This window comes from Oryzias melastigma, linkage group LG22 (assembly GCF_002922805.2).
Source record: "Oryzias melastigma strain HK-1 linkage group LG22, ASM292280v2, whole genome shotgun sequence".
Taxonomy (NCBI): Eukaryota; Metazoa; Chordata; class Actinopteri; order Beloniformes; family Adrianichthyidae; genus Oryzias; species Oryzias melastigma.
The window spans coordinates 2,163,833-2,191,074 of record NC_050533.1 but is presented as its reverse complement, the minus strand read 5'-3'; the positions used below and the strand labels follow the sequence as shown (position 1 = coordinate 2,191,074).

The window sequence follows — 27,242 nt, the reverse complement described above, 5'->3', positions numbered from 1 at the left end:
CGGCCTAACTGTGGTTCCGGTCCGCAGTTCATGTTCCACCTGCGGCGCTCTCCGTTCCTGCAAGTGTTCAACAACAGTCCAGACGAGAGTTCCTACTACCGGCACCACTTCAACCGGCAGGACCTGACGCAGGCACTCATCATGATCCAGCCTGTGCTCTACGCCTACTCCTTCAACGGACCCCCCGAGGTCGGCCCGTTTCTGAAATAAATGTTTGAATAGTGGAATACGGTCTCTGTACCGGTCCAGAACACGCAGACGGACCTACAGAGGAGCTGCAGAGTTCATAGATGCAGATAATCATAAATCTGATTTTGTGTTTCAGCCGGTTCTGCTGGACAGCAGCAGCATCCTGCCGGACCGGATCCTGCTCATGGACACCTTCTTCCAGATCCTCATCTACCACGGAGAGGTACGTCTGCACCTCAGCGTTACCTGCAGAACACCTGAGAACTCTGGTGACTTTAGTGTGACCGCTGTAGAGACCAAATTCATGCCTGAAAACGTCTGCTCCGTAAACGTGATGCAGCGAGGAGCTAAAGGAGCTTTGAATTTACGCTCAGAAGGATTTCCTCTTTTTTTTTATATCAGGTCAGAGCTGGTTTTGGTCAACAGCGCCCCCAAGTGATCAACTATCGGAACTGCGTTATTTATTTTCCTGATGTTTTGTTCCACTTGAAGCCTGGAAATATCAAAGATTGTTTCTTTTGACAGATTTACTTAAATCTTTAAAAACGATCAAATCATTCTATAATCCTGGGCCTATTTAGTTTGAACCAGGGGTCCCCAAACTTTTTCTTGTGAGAGCCACATAACTGTTTTCTTCTCTGATGGGGGGCCGGGTCGGTTTGTAGGCTAACAGAAAAAGTGCAACAATCACAGCCTAAATGTCAACATTTATATTTCTGTAAAAATGATACGAAAACATTTTAAAACTAGATATATAGCATTACCTGCAATGATGCTAGTGTGAATGCTGTAAGCTGAACTGAAGATGCTGGTTCTGAAAGCTGAAGATGCTGAAATTGATAACTAAAAATGCTGAAGCTGATAGCTAGCTAAAATATTTGCAAAATGCTAAATTAGCCTAAAACAATTGTTAAAATGTCTAATTTCGCCAAAGCAGCTAGCATAAGGCAAAATATTAGCTTAACTCCAAATTAGCCTAAAAAAAAGAAAAAGCCTAAATTAGCCAAAAGAGCTAGCATGTAGCTAAAATAAAAGCTAAATGCTAAATTAGCCAAAAAAAACAACTGATAAAACATGTAATTTAGCCAAAACAGCTAGCATAAAGCTAAAATATTAGCTAAGCTACAAATTTGCTTAAAAAACTGAAAAAATCCTAAATTAGCCAAAACAGTTAGCCTTTGGCCAAAATATTTGCTAAAGACAAAGTTGTGGAAATGTTCATATCTGTCTGAGAAACGTGTAGAAAGGATTTAACCAGAACAATATGTGTTTTTTTAAAGTTAATAAGTTGAAATTAAAAGTTAGTCTGGAATTCACTCTTGGGTCTGTGATCTTCCAGACGGTGGCTCAGTGGAGGAAAGCCGGTTACCAGAACATGCCGGAGTACGCCAACTTCCAGAAGCTCCTGGACGCTCCGCAGGACGACGCCCGGGAGCTGCTGCACACCCGCTTCCCCATGCCCAGATACATCGACACGGAGCACGGCGGCAGCCAGGTGGGGGTCCACACAAACGTACACACCTGTGAGGGGGAACCACTGACTGACTGGCTCCGCCCCCTGGCGTTCCAAACATGAAGTGGCTCCAAGAAGCCAAGATCCCATAGACCCTGATACCATTTTTAAAATACTTTTTCTGTCTGGCCAATCAGATGCCTCAATAAAAGTAGGTGGAGCCTGCTGGGAACAGAATTTGTGTAGCGCACTATCAAGTGGTCCCTTCCAACAAGCTCACTCCTGATAGGTGAGAGCGGTTGCCATGGAAACTTTAACCCAACTGGGACAAACCCCCGTTTACTGACGTCTTCTGGCTCCAACATGGCGACATCTTTATCGACTTCATTTGGTTCAATCGGAATAAACCATTTCCTATGGGCGGAACCGACCGTCTCACTGATAAAACTGGAGGTCAGAACTTACTGAAACTCGGACAGAAGAGCGCCACCTACAGGCCGTATTAGAAATGTGCAGTTCTTTAGTGTTTTTCCTTCCAAGGATCCATGCTGTCAATCAAGTCTAGACCTTTACTTCTCCTGAATTTGACCTCTGACCTGCAGGAGGATCCAGAACAAACCAGGAAATCTGGTCAGAAACAAGTTTGGGTTTTCTAGAAATGTTCAGCTACAGTAACTCTGTAGAGACACAGAAAACATTGAACGTTTGGATGCTTGGAGGACCAGAAGACCGTCGGGTCGGGTCAGCGGGTCAGCGCAGACGGCAGAACCGTCAGCATCAGAACAGACTGTTTAATGTGAAACTGGTGCACGCTTCTGACCTGCAACTGTTCACAGGCTCGCTTCCTGCTGTCCAAAGTCAACCCGTCACAGACCCACAACAACATGTACACCTGGGGACAGGTAAGCGTCTCACCTTTGACCTCTGACCTGGTACCTGTTGAACCGTCTGACGTTGAATCATCCCTCCTTTTTCTGCAGGAGTCTGGAGCTCCCATCCTGACCGACGACGTCAGCCTGCAGGTCTTCATGGACCACCTGAAGAAACTCGCCGTGTCCAGCGCCGCCTGACCCCCCCTCCCCATCTGCATTTGCTGCCTGAGCTTTAAGAACCACCAAACACTCCGACTGATCTTCACCTGACGGTGACCCGATGTTGTGATTGCCTCGCAACATTCTTTGCTTTTTTATTTTTAAACCTTTTCCACGTGAAGCTGCCTTAGTGGGCGGAGCTTCTGAGAGCTGACTGAACTCTGGAGCTTTTCAGATTTTTGGCAGACAGGGGCGTAAAGTTGGTCGACTGATTCGAAACTCCAAACATTTGTGCTGACGGTCCTCCTGAAAACATTTCCACACAAACCCGTTCTGTCCTCCAGTATTAGCGGCCGTCCGCTGGCTGCCTGGCTCGCCTCCGTGGCGTTCATGTTCACCTCAACACTAAACCCCGGCCCGGAGCAAACACGCCGTTTTCTCCGTTCATGTTTGTAATAAAAGTTTTCTGAGAAAAAAAAGGAAGTGTCTGCGTCTTCTTTTACAGCATAGACGAACACACAGGAGGAGCTGCTGCGCTGCCCCCTGCAGGAGAGGAGGGTTCCAAGAGTCTGTTGCCATGACAACAAGCACAGAAATCCAGGCTCAAGTTGGAGATGGGCACAAATAGGTTTTCTTTTCAGTCATCACTTTAGTGAGGAGGAGTCAGGAGGGAGGCAGTACCAATGCACCAGCCAATCAGAAGATAGTGGGAGGAGTTTCACTCCTGAAGCATCTCATTGGTCAGGAAATGGTGCTGAATAAACATGAAGAAAACAAACATGAATCAGCTGAAGCGTTCCGATTAAATCTGCTTGAATGAAATCTGGATTTTTTTTTTAAATGCAAGTTTGTTTCCATGGAAACATCTGATTAGCACACTTCCTGTTATTCTTACACACTTCCTGCAGGAAATGTCTGAATGAACTGAGCCTCCAGGAGCTGCGGGGTTTCCACGGCTCCTCCAGAAAGATCCAGGATGAAGTCCGGTTCTCCTGGACCAGCAGGAGTCTGAGTCACACGGTCTACCGCAGAGCGGGCGGCCGGGACTCACGGGGTCGCCAGTTTGATCCCTGACCCTTCGAAGTGAATCACAGCCAAAAACTGAGGACGTTTTCAGAGCGTTTGTGCTGAATGTTTTCCCCTCAGATAACCTCCGTCCTGCAGTCAGCATGGACCTCCACCTCCCTGAGATGGATCAAGAAGTCAGGCAGCTTTCTGACAGATAAGTGTTAAAGAGCAGCAGGAATGATGACTGTAGGGTAAAGAAAATCCTCCCAGAAACCCCCCGACATCATCTCCAGGTTTTTTAAGGTGAACATCATCTTTGCTGAAGTGAAACATCACAATCAGCTGCTGATTTTTGCTTAAAACAAGACTTTTCTTACTCTACATAAAAAAGAGCTGCAAGACCTGCTGAGGTTTTCTCCACAATGTGCGGAAGCCACATGCCTCCTGGTTCTGGAATCAAACTCTCAGCACTCGAGTCTGGTCACTTGAAAAAGTGTCTCTGCAGGAAACCAGATTGCCCTATCAAGACAAACCAGGCTTCCTGTAAAGGAGGAGGAGCGGGAGGACGGAGGGTGAGGCCAGCATCTGCGAGCAGAGCTGCTATCGCGGAGTCACTGCGAGGGGACGACGGCCAAAGAACCGAAAATAAGACAAGACTTTAAAATCTGGAGAACAAAGGAGGAAGCCGGAGCCACCAGAGCCGGTAAGAAGCAGAACTGATTCCTGATGGACTGTTGATGGGATTTCAGGGGACAGAGACATAATCTACTGAGGTGGGAGGTGGTGGGGGGGCTCCAATCGGCTGTAAATCTCATTCAGTTTCTCAACGAGCTAGAATTTTACTGCTGAATTGGGCTGACGAGGTTAGACTGGAGAGCCTGGTTAACCAACATGACCTAATTTTTTAACAAAAATGGAAGGTGAGGTCCAATCAGTACCAACAACTTACCACCAGTTCTAATCTTTTGGAGCCAATGACCCAAAGAAGGGCCTAACGAGTCGGAAGCCAAATCTTCAGGGGTCAAATCGTCAGAATCTCAAAGATTCTTGGGCCAAATTCAAGGGCTCTAAAGCTTTGGGACCCAAGATTTAAAAAGGTTCAGAAGCCCAATATTCAGTGGCCAATAAATAGATATCTCAAAGATTCTGGGACTTAAGAGTCAGGAGCCCAGAGAGCTTTAGGACACATTTAGAAACCAAAAGAGTCAGGGGACCTAACAATCAAGGGCCCAATGAGTCTCAAGTCTAATAACTAGGGTCCTAAAATTTTAAATCTCTGATATTCAAGTCAAAGGGTCAAGGGCTCCAAGATCTTCAGGAACCAACATTTAGAAGCCTAAAGATTTGTGACTTGTAACGTCAAGGGCCCAAAGGGTCAAAAGCCCAACTCTCAGGGGCCAATAAATTGAGATCTTAAAGATTTTGGGATCAAAGAGTCAAGGCCCAAAAGAGCTTTAGGGCCCAACATTTAGGAACAAAAGTTTAAGGGCCCCTAATTGTCAAGGACTCAATGAGTCTCAAGTATAATATCTAGGGACCTTAAATTTAAGATCTCTGAGAGTCAAGAGCTAGAGAATCAAGGGTCTTAAGATCTAGGGGCCCAGCATTTAGAAACCAAAGAGTCAGGACAGCTAACAGTCAACGGCCCAGAGGGTCAGAAGCCCAACATTCAATAATTAGAGATCAAAAGATTCTGGGACCAAAGACTCAAAGGCCCAAAGAGCTTTAGGACCCAACATTTAGGAACCAAAAAGTCAGACGCCCTAACAGTCAAGAGACCAATAATTCAGAACCCGAACATATAAGGGCCTAAAATTTAAGATCTCTAAGATTAAAGAGCCAAAGAATCAGGAGCCCTAACAGTCGGAGGCCCTAACAGTCAAGGACCCAAAGAGCCAGAACCCTAACTTTTAGGAGACTAAAATTCAAGATCTCTTAGATTTAAGTCAAAAGGTCAAGGACTCCAAGAGCTTCAGGATCCAACAATTAGAACTCAAAGAGTCAGGGCTGCTAACAGTCAAGGGCCTTAAGAGTCATGGATCTAAAATTAGAAGCCAAGAGAACCCATGAACTGGGGACCTCAGCCCCGGGGCCCAAACAAGCCACAAACCAAACATCCATGAAATCCTTGAGTTAATCTCTGATGACTGTTTATCCTTATTTTGACAGAGTGACCTCACAGGGGGCGGAGCTTGGAGAGATGCCGTTTGTGCTCTTTTTCTGGTGGACGTCCGTGTGGACGCTGGTCTTAGTTGCTTGGTTGCTTCCAGAAGCCTCGGCTGCCCCGTCCTCGGGCGCACAGTTTACCCTCAGCAGCTTCCAAGCTTCCTTCGACCAGGCCGTAGAGGCGTGCTCCCCTGGCGTCCTGGCCAGCCTCACCAACAAGCAGGACGTCCAGCGAATCACAGAGCTCCTCAAAAGTTCAGCTGAGAAGACGTTCTGGATCGGGTTGAAGAAGAATAAAAACGATTGTGTTACTCAGACGCACGCCCTGCGAGGATTCCGGTGGGTGGAGGACAACAGTCAGGTCACACAGGTGAGGAGGTGGGTGAAAGAGCCGAAGCTGACCTGCATCGAGGCCCGCTGCGGCGCCCTCACCCATGAGTTTGTGCGGTCTGATGTGCAGCTGGGTCTGCTTTCTGACTCCTGCAAAGCCAAGAACCACTTCATCTGCAAGCAGAAAGACAGACCAACAGGCGGTACGCCCACCACCACACCTGTAACAACAGAACCAGAACCAACGACACCTCAAACCAGACCTGGAACTATAAAACCCAGCACAGCTGCACTGCAACCGAGCCCAAGTCCCAAGTCTGAATCAGATCCGTGTCACCTTCCTCAAATCCCCAACCGCTCGTTCAAAATGTCCTCGCTAAACAGCCTCACGATCCAGCTGGAGTGCTGGTCGGACATCACCGTGGACCTTCGGTGCCACGGCCAGCCCCTGATGTGGCGAGTCCTCGACGGGTCCCCAGCCGACTTCAGCATCCTCTGCCAGCCGTGTGAGGCCGGGTTCCGGAAGGACGACTTAGGACGTTGCGTGGACATCGACGAGTGCGGCGTCGGCGCGCCATGCCAACACACGTGCATCAACACGCCGGGCTCGTACAGGTGCGTCTGTGCCAACGGCACCCAAGCGGATGGCGCCACATGTGGAGACGCCGACCAGAACAACAACAAGCTGTCCGGGCTGTTGGTTCCGGTGCTGGTCGGCACGGCAGCACTCATCCTGCTGGTGGTGGTGGTGGTGGTGACGGTGAAGTGCTGCATGATGAGGAGGTCCAGGAAACGGGCCAAAGCGGAAGCTGAGAAGATGAGGATGAGGAGCAGCAACGGCAGGGATTCCTTTGCAACAGCCAATGAGAAAGAAGCAAGATGAAGGGGGCGGAGTCTGTTTCCATTTATATTACCAAGAAAAACTGAACAGACCGGAGAAGATGAGCTGTGAATGTGGGTGTGAAGGATGACTTATTGACCCGGTCTGGTTGATGTGTCACCTCTCCACCATTAACTTGAGACTTTTTGCCCTGCGTACTGTCTGACAGGCTGTTCCAATCAGAAACAGGTTTCCCTTATAATTAGAAATTATTAGTTCAAACAAGGAGCGTTGTAGGAAGTTACTTTTACCTAAGTATTTTTTTAACCTACTCCTTAAGAGTAGGCTCTGATTTTATTCCACTGTTTGTCTTTTTTTAATAAAGTATCTTTATTTATAAACATATGAGTTGCATAATTTTAACTTTTCTGTTAATTTTTCCTCATAAATTTACTCAAAATCACTATTTATAAGCTCAATCAAACTGGATTAAATCCAGGTTTTTATTATTCGATATACAGACTCATATACTCACCTGTTTTACCTGAGAGGGCCCTCACATTTCCACATAAGCCCCCCCCCCCTTGAGTCGTCCTCTGGTACAGAAGCAGGAAATGATGCGTGCTCACAGGCTGCGTTTCCTGTTTAGTGAAAGACGGCAGATGCAAAAACTGCAGTTATTTACGGAGTGAGGAAGCTGGAATAATGCGTTTCTGCCCCAACGGCGGCGTTTGAAGGCTGAGAGCCGAACGCAGCATCACTTCTCACTGAGAAGGAACAACAGAGAAAGGTCGTGACCTTTGACCTTTATCGTTCATTCAGATGAATCCTCGTCCTGCTGATGGAGGATTTTCTATGATCCTCCTTAAAGAAAACGTGTCTGTTACCTTCACAAAAGAGATTTTTTTTATATTTGATTTGATCATGTTTTTACTTATTTGAAAAAGTTTTCCTCTTCATTTAAAATAATTTTTCCATAAAATTGTACAAAGTACTTTATGTAGAATGTATTTTATTTGATTTTTATGATGGTTTACTTACTTTAATCAGATGATTCATTTTTTGGGGTCAAAGATTTCTGCAGTTTCCTGCAGAACAGTAGATCAGTTCTTGTTTTGTGTTTTTTTTTTTACTTTTCTTTTAGTTTTTGTTTGTCCAGTTGGTGGATTAGAGTGTCGTTTTTTACTCATCTTTCGCTACTTTTTGTACATTTCTTTACAGTAGAATGTATTTGTCTGAAATTGCTTTGGAAATAAATATTAATTTTTACTTTATTATTTTTTTAAGCTGCTTTTTTTCAACTTTTTGACCTTCCGTCTGACATTTTTTTTAATTGATTTTAGCAGTTGGTTCTGCAGCTCAACTTTCTCTTCAATCTTTTCTTGGTGGTTCGATCCCGACCTCTTGTTCTCCTCTGGTTCTGAGTCCATCTCCATCCCCGTCCTCTTGCTTCTATTTTTTTTAGAAAGGTGTAATTCCCAGAATGAGCAGCAGGGGGAGCCAGAGGAGCTGTCATGGAGCGGTGAGTCTCCTGGCATCGGTCCAGCTGCCAGGAAAAAGGTGGTGGTGGTGGGGGATCAGAAACAGGATTTCTTTGATCCTGGATCAGATCTGGAGGATCTTTTACATCTCTGTGCTGCATCCACCAACGATGATGAAGAAGAACCGGATCAGAACCGATGGACCATGGAGGTGTTTGATGTCCAGTGAAGGTACCAGTTCTTCCCGCAGAACCATGTGGTTCTGGTTGTTCTGGTCTCAAATTGAAGTTTGTTTCTGTCGCTCTAAAGCGGTTTCCATCATGAGCGGGAGGAAGGCCCGGTCCAAACAGAGGGGAACCTCGTGGACCCTGATGAAAGTCTGGACCCCACGGTGACAGCTGAGCGAGTACGAGTGTGTGGTTACTTCAGGTGAGCAGTGATGTCAGAGGTCACATGATGAGCTTGTCAGCTGCTCGCCGACCTTTTGACCCGAAAGTGAACCGGTTCTGCAGGAAGCCGAGGAGCTATTATTAAAGCTCTGACTCATGATCAGAACACAACCTGAACCCGAACACACCTTAACCCCCCCGTGACCCTCATCACATCCAGGTTCAGGTCCAGGTCCTGTCCCCGCCGCCGTCGGGTCCTGGAGTCTTCCAGTCTCTGCTGTGACATCATAATTACCGTGGAGCGCCATCCTGAGTGACGGCTGCAGGATTTACGGTCCTGAGTCACACCGAAACCCGGACCGGATCCATCAACCAGGTCTGACGCAGTCCAGGAAGTGTGGGGGGTGGGGTGGGGGCGGGGCCTGAACACTAAAATACAAGTTCTGGATCCAAAACACTGGAATCAAAACCACCTCCTTCCAACGTTTGTCTGGAGCCAAAAACACTTTCAGGGGGAAAGAGACCAGTTCTTCCCATCAGAACTCTTGAACCGGGTCTCAGAACCATCCATGAAGAACCAGAGAACTCTCAAAAAACAAACAAAAAAAACAGAACATTGTCACAAAGTAAAGCATTATTATGATTGAGTTAAAAGTTCTAATGACAACAGAGATTGTAAAAGGTAAAGAGGAACACTTCGATTGTTTTTTTTAATCCTATGAATCTAAAAATATTGAAATATCTTAACATGTTTTGAATAACTGTCGAGATTAAAACCACAGAGATCCACCCAACTAAAGCTGACAGTTTACTGATAATTATTATTTATAAAAACAAAGTGTTGTACATTAAAACCAGGTGAAACATTTAATAAATAAAGAAATGAAAACCTAAAAAAACTATTTAAGGTAAGTAAAAGCAGATTATCGTAGAGTTAAATATCTGAATTAATATTTTACTTTGTGATAATATTTTTTAATAGAAATACAGAACTTCTGACATAAATGTTTACAGCAAAATACATGTTTAGGCCTATTCAAAGAAAAGTTTTTCTTGATTTTAAAAACAGAATATTTAACTTAAAAAGTTTTTGTTCTCGTCTTTATTGTTGGATGTTTAACTCAAATTAATGTCAAGAAAATACAATTTAATGTTTGATCAAATTAACTGATAAACTTTCCTGCATTTGGACTTATTTCATCAGAACATTCTATCTTCTTGCTGCTTCTGGGCCTTAAACTCATCAACTGCTGCGCATGCGTAGAGAGGGAAACTAGAATCTAAACGTATTCTGACCTGTCCTCCATCTTTCTGTTGCCATGACAACGAAAACATTAATTTATTGAGTATTTATGAACCTGATCAATAAACGGAATCAGGTTCTCCTTCCATTATCCTTTTTTGACAGAAAGGATAAAAGATGAAAGAACCTAAAGCTCCGCCTCTTTCAGATCGGAGACCACGCCCACCGCTGTCAAAATAAAACTAGAAAAAACTTATCGAACTTTTTCAGGCTGACTCTGGAAAATCCTGACATCGTCAGAACCTTCCGCCTGGTTCGAACCACTCTTGATTTAAATTGGACCCGCGGTTCCGTCACAGTTCCGGTCCCTGAGCTCCAGCGAACACACCTGTCCGCGTGACCCGCAGGTGACTTTCCGGTCGGATCCCTCCACCACGTGACCCCGCCGGCTGATTGCAGAGGAGTGGGGGGGAGCAGGAGGCGGGGGCGCGGGGGCTGGACCTGCGCGCGCGAGGAGGAGCGTCACATCAGCACCGCAGGTCACCTTCGTCACCTCCTCCTCATCCTCACTCCGTCTCTGTGCGCGCGGCTCGCTGGGCTCGGCGCGGCGCGGAACACGGACCGAACCGGGACAGGGGGGCCATTGACCCGGAGCGGACCCCGTCATGCTGGGCACGGTGAAGATGGAAGGGCACGAGGCTCCGGACTGGACCGGCTACTACAGCGAAGAGGTCGGTACCGCGCGCACGCGTCTAACGACCGGGCCGACCCGGGATCATAGAACTTTGAGAAAAAGAGAAGAAGTTTATTTAAAAAAAATTAAAAGAGAAAAAACAAAAACAGCGAGTCAGACATTAAAATTTTTGTTTAATCGATCAGAACCGAATTTACAAAAAAAGAATAATTAAAATTTAGACTTTAAAATTATTTTTATAATTCTACTTTTCTGGAAAAAGGAGCTACATAATAATAAAAGAAGATAAAATATATATACATTTAAATGTTTTAGAAAATGTTATTTTTAATTCTGAAGCGCGCGCGCACAATCTTAAAAAAACATCTGATCAACTTTTAATATTTAATTAAACGTAACTATATAACAAATTTAAAGAAAATAACTTTAATGTGTTTTAAAAGGCTAAAAAAATTAACATTAGCTTTATATTATTTTATTTTTTTGTTTGAAATAAATTAAATTTACATTTCAACATTTAATTAGAGAAAACAATACTAAATGAAGGTCAAACAAATATTTATTATATTTATTTGAAATAAAATAAGATGTTCCGAAATTAAATCCATCCGAGAAACAAGAATTAAATTAATATTTTTGAGAAATCACAATAAATAAAGATTGAACTAATAATAATAATAATAATATTAATTAACGGAAATATTTTTTACGTCTGAAGAATATTTTCACAAATGTTAAATATTTCTCCAAAGATCGTTTATTCCGTCCTCTGGTTCCGTGCAGACAGAAGGCGGGAAGGCCGGCTGCGGCGGCAGAGACACGGAGACGGCCCGAACCTCATCCCGACCCAGCAGCCGAACCTCGACTCCATCATCTTTATTCAAATAATTATTCTGAGGAAAAATGATTGTTAAAATTTTAACAAAGAGGTTCAGCTTTATTATTATTATTAATTTAAATAAAAAACATTTAATCATTTCGATATTTTGAGGTAAATTTTGTAAATATTTTGTCACAAATTTTACTGTTTTATCGTTAAAATATAATATAATAATAATAATAATATAATCCGGAGTTCTGATGAGACACGTGACTGCTCTCTCCCTGCAGCTGAATTGGACTTTAAACTCGTTATAGGTGTTGGACCGAACCTCACATGATCTCCTCACACTCAAACCCGATCAGAACAAAAATCATTGTGAATAAAAAAATCTTCAGGGGTTTTCATTAATCAGAAATGGGTCAGAACTTTCCCATCTCTGGTTCTCTTCATAGTTCTGGAGGCTGCAGATCACTGTGATGATTTCTTTGAAAAAATCTGCTTCTGATCCAAAACCAGAACAGGATGAATCCTGTTGATCCAGAACATTCTGAGCTGCCGTTTCCCCTCTAAGATTGAATTAAATCTTTGATGGGTTTTCCAGAACCGGGTCACAGGTCTTGAACCCGCTCAAATGAAACTTAAGGAGTTTTTTCGTGTTCCATTTAGTATCGGAGTCAGCAGGTGAAAGTTCTGATCTGGTTCTTGCAGATCCTTGAGGTGGACCTGCAGGAGGTGACTGGCTCTGGTTCTGTTTGCAGGTTTACTCTCCAATGGGCGGCGCTGGGATGGGTTCTGGTCTCGGGATGGGCTCCATGTCCGGCTACATGTCCAGCAGCGGAACCACCCCCGGCTCCTTCAACATGTCCTACAGTGGTTCTGGACTGACCCACTCGCCGGTGGGGGCGATGGCGGGCTCGGCTCCGGCGGCCATGTCTGGTCTGGGAGGGGGCGTGGCTTCCATGGGCGGAGCGCTGAGCCCGTCCAGCATGAGCTCGGTGTCGGGCCAGCAGGCCTCCATGGGCCTGAACCCGTACGGCGGCATGAGCCCCACCATGAGCCCCAGCATGGCGTACAGCGGCGCCGGGCTGAACCGGGCCCGGGACAACAAAACCTTCAGGCGGAGCTACCCCCACGCCAAGCCGCCCTACTCCTACATCTCGCTCATCACCATGGCGATCCAGCAGGCCCCCAGCAAGATGCTGACCCTGAGCGAGATCTACCAGTGGATCATGGACCTGTTCCCGTACTACCGGCAGAACCAGCAGCGCTGGCAGAACTCCATCCGCCACTCACTGTCCTTCAACGACTGTTTCGTCAAGGTGTCGCGGTCCCCGGACAAACCCGGGAAGGGGTCCTACTGGACTCTGCACCCGGACTCGGGGAACATGTTCGAGAACGGCTGCTACCTGCGGCGCCAGAAGAGGTTCAAGTGCGAGAAGAAGATGTCGGGAAAGGCGGATGGCCGGAAGGAGCAGGGGGGGGCCTCGCCCGCCGAGGACCCCGTCAAACCCGCCAGACTCATGGACCCCTCCGGGGCCTCCTCCAGCCACGCCGCCTCCCCTCCCGGTCTGGACCTGAGGGGCGTGGGGGCGGACCTGAAGGTGACTGGCTCTCAGCTCCTGTCCTCGCTGTCCCTGCCCCCCCACTCCATGGCCCACGAGCCCCCCCTGCACCTGAAAGGGGACCCCCACTACTCGTTCAACCACCCCTTCTCCATAAACAACCTGATGTCGTCGTCGGAGCAGCAGCACAAGCTGGAGCTGAAGGCCTACGAGGCGCAGCTGTACTCGTCCTACGGCGCCGCGGGGGCGCCCGGGCTGGGGGGGAGGACCATGGAGCCCCTGGAGGCCTCCTACTACCAGGGGGTGTACCCCCGCCCGCTCCTCAACAGCTCCTCTTAGCTGCCTTCAGCTGGACCCTCTGCATGCTGCTGTACTGGACTTACGGTTCTGATCCGGACCAGTTCTTCCAGAGCAGAACTGAACTGTTACACTGTGACCGACCCGGGATGTGTGGGATCTCAGCCAGCAGAACCGAGGCCCGGTTTGTGGTCTGATCCATAAACAGTTGAACCCTTAACAGCATCAGAACCGACGGACTGGACTCGGCTGGTGCTGCTTGGCGTGTGGTGCTTTAGAACCACTGGGTTCTGTCCAGATGACTGGTTCTGAAACATTTCTGTAGGACGTAGACACAAAAAGTTTGGTTCAGTGCTCGTTCCTGAACACGGTTCTGTCGTGCATGCTGACCGGTTCTGAGCCCAAACGAGATAACTTCTGACCCAAACCAGTCTTTTGTGGTTCCACCAGAGTCCAGATCAGCTCAGAGTCCGGTTCTGATGGCTTTAATAAAATCCTGTGAATGTTTGCCTCTGCGTCTTCAGAACCGGTTCTGTTTGGGTTTTTTCCAGATAAGTAAATTGTTGTTTAAGTTCTGGAGATCCTCTAGTGGATCTGAACCCGTAAAGAGGTTCGGTTCGGATAAACCCTGACCGATCAGACGTCCGTCCGCAGACTCATGAGGAGAACCTGCTCCCCCGATCCGACCCGATCAGCACGTCTTTCTCCCACGACCTCGTCTGCCGCCCCGCCGCCCCCCCGGGGTCACGACCCCCAGCATGAAACCCGCTCACATTCAAAGACGTTTTGTTTGAAGGGTCACTTCAGCCGAATCAGACCAGCTATGCCCCCGCCTGCCGGAGGTTCTGACCCCCCCACTTCATCTGTATGTTACACTCAGAGCCAGAACAAGAAACCCACAAACCAGCAGAACCTCCCAGAACCGGAGGAATAGCGGCCGTCCTCGCTAGTTCAATCCCCAATTTTTACACTTCAAAGTGTCCTTAAACTGGTACTGTCCAGCGCCCAGAACCTCCTCTTTCAGAACCTCCTCCCAGAACTTCTGTGAGGCCTTCGGGTTCTGTCGTATTTGAGTAAATCGTCACAAAAAAGAGAAATCAAAGCAGAAATCTATAAAACTGCAAAGAGCAGAAAACCATCAGCAGCTGAAAGCATTTCTCCAAACATTTTCTTCATTTTTTATTTGGACTTTTTGACAAATTAAAAGAAAATCAATTTTTAACATTTATTTTGTGTTTTCACTATTTTTTTGTTTTGTTTTTTTGTTGTATTTTTTGTTATTGTTTATCTTTTTGTTTAATTTAATCCGCATTAAAAGGATTTCAAAACTAATTCAGAAATATAAATAAATGAAGAAAACTGCTGGAAATGCTTCTCCTCCTCTGGACATCTATTCTACACATGGTTTGTTTTTGTGGTTCCGCTCTCAGTTCGGGCTCAGCCCGCAGAACCAGAGCGCATGCGTCAGGTCGGGTCCAGTCTGCGGACGAGCAAAAAGCCAGCCTCTCTTTTTCCCGCGGCCTCCGGTCACTGGTTATCGCCACGTGCATGGATGGAGTGTGTGTCTTCTTTGTGGGTTTTTGCATGTCCTTAACTTATTCTGTGGTTTGGAAATAAAACTGGAAAACAGCTGTCGGCTCTTTGATGTTCATGGGATCAATTAGCGCAAATATATTTAAAGGTGTCTGGTCTGTTTTATATTTGAGAAATACTTTAAATAAAATCAAATTTTAAAAAATATCAGTTTTCTGCACGCGCTCCTCTTTGCGTGTTTTTACGGGACCCGCAGAACCCGCAGAACCCGCCGTCTCCCCGCAGCTCTGCGGCCTCATCTCCGATTCCTCTCTGAAGTGAAGCTCTTTCACGCATGTTCTCTTTTCAGAGGCGTGAAATGCGGGGCTGATCCTGGAATTATCCTCTAATTACCCGCATCCGCGATGCTCCGCGCGGACAGGTGCCGAGTGAGCATGCGCAAACAAGACACGCAAACAAAGAGGCTCCGACTGTCAACAAACGGCGGCGGTTCTTCAGATGTAAACACGCGGGAACAAACAGCTGACGCGCGTAAACATCCAGGATGAAACAGAACCGCTGACCCGGCCCAGGAATAAAGCGGGACCTCAGCAGCTTCATGACCCCCAAAGCCCCGCTCGAACCTGGAACCGAACCATGGACCCAGTTCGGACCCGGATGCTGCTTGAGAAGCTGCTGGTTCTGATTTTTTTTTTAATTAAAATTCAAAACATAAGCTTAGTTTAGGTTCTGAACTCGGCCCTTTTTCCGGGTTTGGACCGCCGGACTCAGATGTGCTCGTCAGGGTTCCTCTGCGGTTCCGAGCCTCGGAGGTTCTGCAGCCATATGTTCCCGGGGGTGAGGCGGGCCCCCCCTCTCGCCTTCTGGAGGAGCATGTCGGCCTTCGGCCCCTTTCTTCCCCCCCTCCCCCGCCTTTCATTCCCCCACTAGAAAGGCGCGCGCGGGGGCCCGGGGGCCACTCAGGCCTTTTGATGGGGATTGGAATTAATTATCTCCAATAACAGCATTGAGCTGAGCCGCCAAAAAGAGCAAAGAACCCCCCCGCGCGCCCCCGCACACACAAAGGCCCGCAGAAGAGAGAGCCGCAACTTTTCCATTAAAATGATGCGGACGGAGTTTATTAGGGCTTTGAGAGGCCTAATATGGATCAGCCGGAAGGTTGGTGGTCCGGGCGGGGGGTGAGGGGTGGGATGAGGGGTGGGGGGTAATTGGCAGAGTTTTCACGGTCATTGTGCCCCCCCTCCACTACTGAGCATGTGTGGCCTCCGGATCACACACAGACTGACTCACCTGTTTCCTTCAGCGCAGCTCGGTTCCGACCATCACGTGGGTCCAGGTGTGAACAGCGCACCTCCACCTGATCACAGCAGAACTTCCGTTCGGTTCGTTGGTCCTGGCCTAAATCGAGGATACTGGTTTCCAAAGAAACCAAACCGGACGGAACTTCTATGACGTCACCAACCGGTTGATTTGCTGACATTCCACTGAAGAGAAATGTTTCCAAAACGTCTAAAAACACAAACAAAAGTGTTAGGAAACACCCAGAGTGTTAAAGCTTCTGATTGGTTAAACATCTGTCAATCCAAAGGCCACGCCCCCTTTTAAAAATATGTCTGTGTGTGTTAATGATGAAGTTTATAACTGAAGAAAATAAAAATATTTGGAGAACAGACCATAGCTGCAGTAAAGGTAAACATAAAGATTTATGGTTTTCCAGAAAGCCTCACACAGCCAAACTTTAGACAATTAATTTCTGTAATCTTCACAGAAAAATAATACTAAAACATATTAAAAACTAGATACATAGCATCACCTGCTATAGCAGAAGATGCTAAAACTGAGAGCTAAAAACACTGAAGCTGATAGCTAGCTATATTAGCGAAGTGCCAAATTAGCCGAAAAAAAACTAGAAAAATGTCTAATTTAGCCAAAACAGCTAGCATGAAGCTAAAATATTAGCTAAACTCCAAATTAGTCAAAAACTGAAAAAAACCTAAATTAGGGAAAGCAGCTAGCATGTAGCTGAAATATTAGCTAAAAAACAAATTAGCCTAAAAAACTGGAAAAATGTCTAATTTAGTCAAAGTTTAGTTTGGGGGGGTTGGGCCAAAAGTGGAGGAGGGCCAGATCCGGCCCCCGTGCCATAGTTTGGGGACCCCTGTCTTAGAGAACTGACGTGGTTCCATTAATTTTACTTTTTCAAACTTATCAAATTATAACTTCTGGATTAAAGAAGGTTTTCTCCACGTTTAAACAGCGATTACAACACCAGCTAATCACCTGCTGCAGAGTTATCACTGATGACTGAGAGACCAATACTCTAATATCATCTGCAAACGTATGAATGGAGCTGTACTTGGAGGTGCAGTGTGAACAGAGCCGGGCCCTCAGGGTTAGAGAAAAAACTGAACCGAAGTTGCACAGGAATGTTTTGCGTGAGTCCAGCTTCTCTGGTGAATGACAGGACAGAACTGGGTTTCCAGTCCAGTAAGGTGTCAACAGAACCAGACGAGTTCTGGATCGGTTCTTGCTGCCAATCGGGCCAATTCTCTTAACTAAGATGGTTTCAAACCGGCTCGTGGAGGACCTCATTCTCCAGCCTGGTTTGCATTGTTTATATTTGGGCCAGCTCAGTGTCCTAATGGTGGAGCGTGTGACCTGAAACTGGAAGGTTGTGGGTTTGATTCCTGCCTATTCACTGAGATCATTGAGGATCCGGTTGAAGGATTAAACCACCAGATGGTTCCAGGTTCCTCCGTTCAGAGAAGGGATCAATGCAGAACACACAGAGGTTTGTGTGAAACTGTTGTCGTGTTTGTTTGCAGTGTCATGGGTCCAGTTTGTGTGTGTGTGTTACTGCAGCTACACACAGGAAGTGAGACAGATACGGCCAATCAGAGGACAGGGTTCTCTGTGAAGGCGGGCTGAAGAGCGTGAACCAACAACACACAATAACATAGACTCACACACACAAACAGAAAATCCCACGCAAATAAACACACACAATCTTAATAAGTCACAAAAACAGACAAACTCTTAAAGACACACTTTCAAATACTCACACACAAACCTCACAAAGTCATGAACACAGACACTTTTATAGACACACACATTCACACACTGACACACGCAGATATATCGAGTCACACAAAAACACACTCAAAATAACACACTTTCACAGACACACAAACAACCTCACAAAGGCATGAACACAGACACACTTTAAAAGACACACAAACTGACACACCCCTACACACAGATTTACAGACTCACACAGACACTCAAAATAACACACTCTCACAGACTTACACAAACACACTCTCACAATGACACGGACTCACACAAACAGACACTGACAGACTAATACACACACAGATTCACACCCTCACAGACCAACACTCACACATACACACACACATATTGACACTCTTTCACAGACTCACACAAACAGGCACTTAAAATAACACAATTTCAGACTCACACACACAAACAAACACCATCTCAAAAAGTCACAAAACAGACACACTATTAAAGACACACACATTCACACACACTCATAATGTCATTGACTCAAACACCCCTTCTCACACAAACACAAACACCCCGATTCACACATTCTCTCACAAACTCACACTCTCACACCCCAACTCACACTCAGACTCACACACACAGACTCTCACAATGTCACTGACTCACAAACACTTTCTCACACAAACACAAACACCCTGATTCACACTTATACTCTCACAGACTCACACACTCACAAATAGACTCACACAGACTCACACACACACTCACACCGACTCACTCACACACACAGACTCACACTCTGACACACACCCCGACTCACACACACACTCACACACACACACAGACTCACACTCTCACACACTCACACTCACACAGACTCACACTCTCACAGGTGGCGTCAGAAGTTGGAGCTCCAACAAACTGAGTCTTTCTTGAGAACAAGCAGATTATCGGCAGCAGGATTAAGACCAGGACACCCAAGTCGACCACGAGTGATCTGCTGTCTCCACGGCAACCAGCGGAGGTGGGAGGGAACGCCCCTTTAGATAACACAGGGAAACCCTGTGGATGTCTTCATTAAAGACCCGGTTTGCTGGGATTGGTTGTTAAAGTTCTGGTTTATTTCTGATGAACCTGAAGGTTGATCACATGACTTCCTTACAACACAGACGAACATCCGACCAACCGTTTGACCCCAACGGCGTGAAGATTCTTTACCTGCGTACAGTGTTCAGGTCATGAACTCAAACACCTGTTGTGTCTTCTCACCTGTCGAGGCCGGAGTCAGCATCCAGGTGGAGCGGAGGAGAGCGGCTGAAGGTCACCTGACTGCCGAGCTGAAAGTCAAACTTTAATTGGAAGTTTTTAGGGAACACGGAGTCTCATTTGTCACAGCGATCCTCGGAAATGAAAGCGAGCGGCGCTTCTGTTTCAGGCAGCAGACGTGAACCTTAAATCAACAGAGGAGCTGCGGAGCCGCAGGCCCACGGCGAGGAGGAGATTCATCCTGAGCGAGGAGCTCTCAAATCTCCTGGAAGGAAGAGTTTAGTCAGAAGCAGCAGCACACCTGCTCATGTTGGACACTTCTGACCCGGCCCGTCGTCCCGCCGCCACAGGTGACGCCACGCTCAGACGACAGACACCGAGAGCCGGATCTGATCACTTTATTCCACATTTATAAAGACACAAACAGTCGGCACTTCAGGTGAGGTCAGTTAACACAACAGGTAAATTCAGGTCAGGTTAGCACAGGTGAGCGCCCTCTCACTCTGACAGTTTTTCATGATCCCGTGAAGGTCAGGTGAGGTCAGGTGACGGCTCGCAGACTTCCTGTTCCCACCTTTCTTCTCAACACCTCCACCAGTCGCTCCAACCTGAGAAGAGATGCTTAGAGAGTTTCTGTCCTTCAGGAACCTGCAGAGATCTAAAGCAACAATCACCCAACTGAGAGCTAAAATACTGCCCCCCTGTGGCCGGTCTGCGCGATTACAGCCTCAGATTTCCTGGAATCTGAGGTTCAGAATTCTAAATATCAATGAATTTATACGTGGAAATGGGGTGAAAGCTGCAGAATTTTAGAAAAAAATAAAGTTTCTTGACCCACTGGAGAACTCATAGGGTCAAAGGTGGCAAGTTTTTAAAATTTTAATAACATTTTTGGCTGCTGTTAATATCTGCTACACAAATGTATACGGAAAAAAGTTAAATTAACTTTAAAAACTCAAAAGGAAATTGTTTTCAGGTACTCCAGAGTTAAAATAAAAAACCTCAGATGAAGTGGCGTCCTGTCTTCGTGACTTTATCTAGTTGAGGCTTTCAGCTTTTCAATTCTTTTCATATTTTAGGCATTTCTTCTGTTTTTACGTTTGTGTTTCTGCTGCAAACGCTACAGAATCTTATCTGATTCTAGATGAGGTTTTACAGAAATGTTTGCATTCTAGATAAGAATTAATAGACTTTTTTATTCTAGATAATGCTTCATACACCTTTTTGGGTTTTAGATAAGATTAAATAAACATTTTTGGATTCTGAGATAAGTTTTCTAGATATTTTCGGATTCTAGATAATGTTTCATAGACAATTTCTGGTTCTAGATAAGATTATATAGACATTTTTTGGAGCCTGTGATACGTTTTTATATACATTTTCTGATTCTGATATAAGTTTCTACATATTTTCTGACTCTAGATAATGTTTTATTGACATTTTCTGATTACACATAAGGTTATATAGACATTTTATGATAATGAGATACGTTTTTATAGATATTTTCTGATTCTAGATGAGGTTTCATAGCCTTTTTTTTATTCTGAGAAAAGTTTTTACAAACATTTTCTGGTTCTAGATACATCTTTATTGGGTTTTTTTGATACTCGACATGCTTTATAGACATATTCTAGTTCTAGATAAGTTTATAAGTTTTCATAGACATTTTCTGATTCTGAGAAAAGTTTTTACAGACATTTTCTGGTTCTAGATAAGATTATATAGACATTTCAGATAATTTTTCTAGATATTTTCTGATTCTAGATCAGGTTTCATAAACATTTTCTGATTCTAGATCAGGTTTAATAAACATTTTCTGGTCCTAGATACATTTTTATTGGCTCTTTTTTCAACACTTGATATGGTTTATAGACGTATTGTAGTTCTAGATAAGTCTTCAAAGTTTCATAGACATTTTCTGGAGATCTGGAGACGCTCTGAGAACATCTGGAGCGGTGCTGTCTTTGAGAGGATGACCTTCCCGCACTCGGCTCCTCTTCCTCGCACATGAACTGGGTAATGAGCAGCGCTCCTTCATCACAGAGCAAACACGGCCTCCTCAGCTCGAGGCTCTTCACAGCCGCCCGCTGGCAGCGTGATGAGAGCGCCGAGCGGCGGGTTTGTGCCTGGAGGACGGAGACGCTCGCCTTAAGCTGTTTTCATCACGAATTTCATCCCCTCATCTTCAGGCTGATGAGGAGAGGAGCAGCAGAAGAAGAAGTCACACCGTGGTTCTGCACCAGTCCAAATCTGATGGATTAATTCTTTCTGATCAGCTCGGGGGCTCGCTCTGCTGTCTGCTGAATATGAATCATCACAGCAAAGCTCCTAAGTCCCACATGCTTAAGCGGTCTTTGAACGCCTCAGCGATGGCTGCCGCAGACGAGCGTGGCGGTTCTGAAGGGATCAAACGCGGTTGGACCACGCAGGTTTTCTGCAGCTGAAGCTCCTCACATTCCAGGACATCCTTCACAGGAAGCCGCGCTGCTGCTCACTCCAAGCAGCACAGCGGACACACTTACACATTTCACCGAGTCGTCAGTCAAACTCTGGACGTTAGATGGAGTTAAACTGTTGGGCTGGACCTCCTCCGAGGAGCAGAAACCCAGTTTGACCCAAAGGAGGTCAGTGATCTCTCAGTGATCTTCTAGAGGTTCTGTCTGAAAACATCACGGGTTTTGGTGTGTTGACCCTAAAGGTCAGACTCAGAGGACATCCCACAGAAACCCACCTGCGGACCCTCTCGCAGGCTTCTAGCTCCGCCTTTTGGCAACGTTGGAGCTCCGCCTCCACATTCTGCTTCTCTTTGGACAGCTGCTGCAGCTGGATCAGCAGGGGCGGAGCTTCAGTGGGCGAAGAGTGACGGCCGTGATCCTGAAACCTAAGAAAGAAAGAAAGAGGAGTCTTCACTGAGACTTCATCACAACTGTGTCTGATCCACTAAGATGAGTGGAAAACCGAGTTTCAATGTAGTTACTGCAGCTGAGCCTTTTGGGATTCTAGATACAGTTTCATAGACATTTTCTGAATCTAGATACATTTTCATGGACATTTTTTCATTCTTGATCATTTTTTTGCACACATTTTCTGATTTTTTAATTTATTTTTTAGACATTTTCTGATTCTAGATACATTTCTTTATACACATGTTCTGATTTTTAAAACATTTTTTAAACATTTTCTGATTCTGGATATATTTTCATCAACATTTTTTTCATTCTAGATACATTTTTATAGACATTTTCTGATTTTTATAACATTTTCATTGACATTTTCTGATTCTAGATATATTTTTTTACATTTTCTGATTCTGGATATATTTTAATAGACATTTTTTCATTCTACCGGTAGATAATTTTTTATAGACATTTTTTCATTCTAGTTAAATTTTTACAGACATTTTCTGATTCTAGATACATTTTTATAGAAAATTCCTCATTAAAGTTTTTTTTTTTTTTTTTTTTTAGAAATTTTTGATTCTAGATACATTTGTTTTACATTTTCTGATTCTGGATATATTTTCATAGACATTTTCTCATTCTATATACATTTTACAGACATTTTCTCATTCTAGATACATGTTTATAGACATTTTCTGATTTTCAAAATGTTTTATAGACATTTTCCTCATTTTGGATACATTTTCAAAGACATTTTCTGAAATTAGATATGTTTCCATAGACATTTTCTTATTCTAAATAAGGTTCCATAAACATTTTCCAATTCTACTTATGTTTTTATAAACATTTTCTGATTCTTGATAAGGTTTCATTTACTTTTTCTGATTCTAGACACAGTTTTATAAGCATTTTGTGATTCTAGATCAGGTTCCTGAAGCATTTTCTAAGCAACAGTCCATCAGTTTCCAATTATTTCTTAATGTTTAATTTTTGTCTAAAGCATTAGTCAGGAAAAGGATCACCTTTGCACCTTTACAGACTTTCTGTGGTTTTAGTTGTTCTTAGAAGGACTCATGAAGCCTGTCACTTCTGTGTTCACATCCAGTCTGGATTAAAGTTCAAGAAGCTCAAAAATAAAGACAGGAGAGGAGATTTTACTGATGAACTCTGAGCTGACAAACATGAGCCGAGTCCTCCGGATCTTTCTGTGTTGGTGTTTTCTCCTGTGAACAGTAATAATCTGCATATTTCATGACAGAACGACAGCAGACCTGAACTCCAGAGAAGGCGATGTAACAACAGCGATGATCTCATTCAGGGGAGGGAGTCCGTGTTTCTCACTGATGTTTTCTCCTTTTTTCCTGCTCTGCATCCTAAACTTCGACTCTCAAATCTGTCTAGATTTGGAGTCTTACTGGGCATTAAAAGGCTTCAGAAAGCTCATTAGCAGCTTCCGTCAGAAAAGAGACTTTTCCTGTTGGCAGAGTTTTCCATCGGAGCAGATGGGAAAAAGATTTAGCAGCAGAAACAGTTTAAGGAGGGAAGAACAGAAACTGTATTAAAGCCGGGTATGGATATGAAGAAGGGCATGTTTTGCTCATCGGGGCCGATAAAGATGAAGCCCCTCCCACCCATGTGTCTCATTTCAACCTTGGCTGCTTGGTGTGAGCAGAGTTCTTAAAAAGTGAGACGTGGACTTGCAGAAATCTGTTTTTCAGATTAGAATCTGCTGGATGAGGACAGTTTGAAGCCTGGAGCTGGGGGGGCTGTGCAGCCTGGCACCTGTGCCTGCAGGCGTTCAGCATCAATCCCCACCTTTCATGGACGCTCACAGATCAGCGCAGACTCACATCTCGCTCATCTTTATTCTGCCTCATTCCTCTGGAAGCTGAACTGGACTCGGGCCTCTTCAGGAGGTCCAAACTCCGGTTCTGCTACGCGAGTCGTGAAAAGTTGCAGTGGCGTTTGTGGCGTTTCCATGACGACCCGGTCGGATGCTGAGGCGGCACTGACCTGTGGCTGGCTCGCAGCTCCTGGATCTCCGCCTCCAGACGATGTTTCTCCTCCACGGCGGCGTCTCTCTCCAGCTGCAGCCGCAGAATCTCCTCCTGCAAACGCAAACACGGGTCAGACACTTCCCCACGGTCCAGAACCGCACCGGCAGCTCATCCTCAGCGCCGCCCGCAGATGCTGATGAGAAACAGATGAACTCCAAGAGATCTGGGCGTCAGTTTAAGTGAGAATGAAACTGAAGCTGCAGCATTCAAGGAAAAGAGGAATTTCAAAGACCCGATACATGAGAGGTCACAGCAGGTCACACGAGCTGCATTCAGGAGGAGTCTTAGCTCACATAAAATGAAGTCCAGATGCTGAATTTGCTGAATTTTATTTTATTTTTTAAATCTTTCATTCTAAAAGTCATTTTTTTCCTGATTTTTTCTCTTCAGCCGCTGCAAACAGAAACCAGAATGTTCGTTTAAAGCGTCATGCAGATCAGCTTCTGGACCCACTCAAACGTGACGCTTCCCATCATGCCGCGCTGCTTATGATGCAACCATGTTTTCACGAAACCTTCCGTCTTTTTCACTTTTCCAGAGCAGCATTCCCATTGCAATAAGAGAAACTCGAACTGTGAGTTTAGGAATTTCAAATGTGTAACCACACATGATCAGGAAAATGAACATTTTATATCCAGACTTAAAAATGTCCTATTGGTTTAAGCTTTATGCTGTATTTTGGCCCCACAGCAGTGCAGACTGTAAGGAATAGATCGCTTATGCAGACGGAAATATTTCTTTGAGCGAAATTGGCAAGCTTGAAAACAAGTGAAAATTTGCACACACCTAGCACCCGACAAAAAAGGAATTTGAGTATAGTGACCCCCCACCCCCACACCCTAAAATGATGACATCACAGCGGGCCAAAACAAACAAAAAAAGGAAGGGACGATAATTGCTGATGGCGCCAAAAAATGTATTTATTTTTTCAAAATAAACTAACAAAAATAATGGACACATGTCAGGGATATCCAAAGGAAGTTTTGACATTATTATGGGATGGCCACACAACCTAGGCGGCCATTTTGTGAGATTTGGTGATTTTCAGGTTTTTCCACAATATGGGAAAATAAAACTTTTGTTAAACTGATCTTCACGACATTTCATACAGACCGCTGAAGTCTACAACCATCACAGAAGTTTTGTTGACCTTTGACCTTGGGGAGAGGCCGTCATCTTGAGTTTTTTTTAAAAACCACCTTTAGGACAGTTTTTTTGTTTTTTCATGATCTGCCGGACGATTGCAGATGAAAGTTAGCTTAAATCTGGAATATTTATCTTTATTTTTAATTTTATTTACTTTGTGATGTTGCTTTCTGAATAAATAAAAGTTCAATCAACCATGAGGAGTGTGTGAATGTGAAGAGGAACCAGAAGAACAGCAGAAAAAGCTGCAGGAGATGCTTTCCACCTTTGTGTCGTCTGTAAATCCACCTCCGTGTTTCTGCGGTGAGGAAATTCTGAAGCTTTCAGAAAAAGCTCAGATGTTTGTCAACATGCTGACAGGTTACCTTCAGAACTCTGAAAAGCTCCAGATTCTATCAAACAGTGACAGATTGGTTCTGAAGGTTCTGTAAGAGCAGAGCTGCTGCAGGTTAGCATTGGACGGTTTTTCTGAACCTGTTGATGGATTTTTTAAACATCCTTTAACAGATTTATTGTTTTGTTTAATCAAAGTTCTGGAATGATCCATTTTCCTTCATCAGAACTGATCCGTTTGACAGTGACCCAACTCGGACGGGTGTGGCCCGGTGAAGTCCTGCCGGTCATGGCGAGTATCACATGGACGGAGCGGAGGACTGCCCCCCCCCCCCACGCTCACACAGCGCCCTCATTCTGATGCAGGAGCTGACAGCGAGCTCGGCGTCTCCCCGTGAGTTTGGGTGAGCTGTGAGGAGGCCGACTCCAGCGGGGATTACAGGCCGGATCCTGACCTCCTCCTCCTCTTTTCTAATTAAAGCTCTCAAGGTCTGAGAGTTTAAAGTGAAACATCAAAAGAGAACGCAAACCCGGAGAGTCAATATGTGTCTTCTCCAGCCGGGCCGGAGGAGACGCTTCAAAAGAGCTGCCCGACTTATTAATCAGAGTCATTTCCAAATGAGGTGACGAGCAGGCGGGGGCGCCACTGAGCTGACCTTTAGCGTGAGGAGTTAAGGTCAACCGTAGTAGGAAGGACAAGGGGAGGAGGGAAGAAAACTACAGCGCCTGGACTTCTAACATGAAGAGGGCTGCTGGAGAAGGAGGGGCGAACGAGAGGAGTCTTTCATACGGAGAGGAGGAGCACCTCCACTGATGAGGAGGAGCAGGGAGGAAGCTGCTCTGACCTTTCACACGAGGAGATGAGGGGAGCAGAGGAGGAGAACAGCAGAGGGGAGGAGCCTCCATCATCCTCTGCTGTTTATAAATGTAACCTGAAGTCAGAACTTCATCGGTTCACTGTTCTCACCTGAGGACTGCACCTGTGCAGGAGGTGCAAAGAAGGAGCAGAAGAAAGAAAAAGAACAAGTCACAAGGTCACTGTGACCTCTGAAAGACCCAGAAAAAGAAAAAAAATTACAAGTAAATCATTTGTGTTTCTATCTGATTCTGATTGATCTGCAGGTGATTATTAACCTTTAAAATGCTGGTGTTAGCACCTGCATATTTACCTGTAATTATATCTGTAGATATTCATGTAACTGCATATTACTAACCTGTAGAAACATCTACACTAACACTTGTTGTTACACCTGCACTAACACCTGTTGTTACACCTGCACTAACACCTGTTGTTACACCTGCACTAACACCTGTTGTTACACCTGCACTAACACCTGCACTAACACCTGTTGTTACACCTGCACTAACACCTGCACTAACACCTGTTGTTACACCTGCACTAACACCTGTTGTGACACCTGCTATTGTACTTCCTTTAACATCTGTAATTACATTTGTTACACACCTGAATTCAAATCTGTAATTTTATGA

The 27,242-nt window shown here is 45.2% G+C and overlaps 5 protein-coding genes across 10 annotated transcripts in view; 3 read left to right on the top strand and 2 right to left on the bottom strand.

The window, feature by feature from the left end:
• The window catches only part of sec23a (Sec23 homolog A, coat complex II component), a gene marked incomplete in the record, with an annotated part of 12,861 nt that extends 9,709 nt beyond the window's left edge, over positions 1-3,152 (top strand). Inside the window, 5 exon segments of the mRNA XM_036209938.1 lie at positions 28-189; positions 326-412; positions 1,529-1,684; positions 2,479-2,544; positions 2,623-3,152. Coding sequence (XP_036065831.1) covers positions 28-189; positions 326-412; positions 1,529-1,684; positions 2,479-2,544; positions 2,623-2,712 — 561 coding nt within the window.
• LOC118598005 (histamine H2 receptor) overlaps positions 1-19,077 on the bottom strand; it is a 23,864-nt gene extending 4,787 nt beyond the window's left edge. The window contains exons 1-3 of one of the 4 annotated variants that reach the window (XM_036209944.1): positions 18,932-19,077; positions 16,310-16,528; positions 7,533-7,638 (exon numbers count right to left, since the gene is read on the bottom strand). The gene's annotated coding sequence lies outside the window, so the exon portion shown is untranslated. Of the gene's footprint in view, positions 1-7,532; positions 7,639-16,309; positions 16,529-18,931 lie in introns of those variants that run through there. The other 3 variants (XM_036209945.1, XM_036209943.1, XM_036209946.1) reach the window with 3 other exon arrangements.
• clec14a (C-type lectin domain containing 14A) lies at positions 4,245-9,476 on the top strand. The gene is made up of 2 exons (XM_024273792.2): positions 4,245-4,384; positions 5,851-9,476. Exon 2 carries the CDS (start codon positions 5,882-5,884, stop codon positions 7,058-7,060), a length of 1,179 nt encoding a protein of 392 aa, XP_024129560.1. The 5' UTR covers positions 4,245-4,384; positions 5,851-5,881; the 3' UTR covers positions 7,061-9,476.
• Positions 10,116-15,116, top strand: foxa1 (forkhead box A1). Its single transcript, XM_024273806.2, has 2 exons — positions 10,116-10,841; positions 12,386-15,116. The coding sequence occupies exons 1-2, from the start codon at positions 10,776-10,778 to the stop codon at positions 13,526-13,528; spliced, it is 1,209 nt and encodes a 402-aa protein (XP_024129574.1). The 5' UTR covers positions 10,116-10,775; the 3' UTR covers positions 13,529-15,116.
• A 621-nt stretch (positions 19,078-19,698) lies between the features above and the next one.
• mipol1 (mirror-image polydactyly 1) overlaps positions 19,699-27,242 on the bottom strand; it is a 33,763-nt gene continuing 26,219 nt past the window's right edge. For all 3 annotated transcript variants that reach the window (XM_024273765.2, XM_036209942.1, XM_036209941.1), the window contains 3 exons: positions 24,229-24,323; positions 22,047-22,196; positions 19,699-19,923 (listed from right to left, as the gene is read on the bottom strand). In XM_024273765.2, the coding sequence (XP_024129533.1) occupies positions 19,857-19,923; positions 22,047-22,196; positions 24,229-24,323 (312 nt within the window). In that variant the 3' untranslated portion in view covers positions 19,699-19,856. The remainder of the gene's footprint in view (positions 19,924-22,046; positions 22,197-24,228; positions 24,324-27,242) is intronic.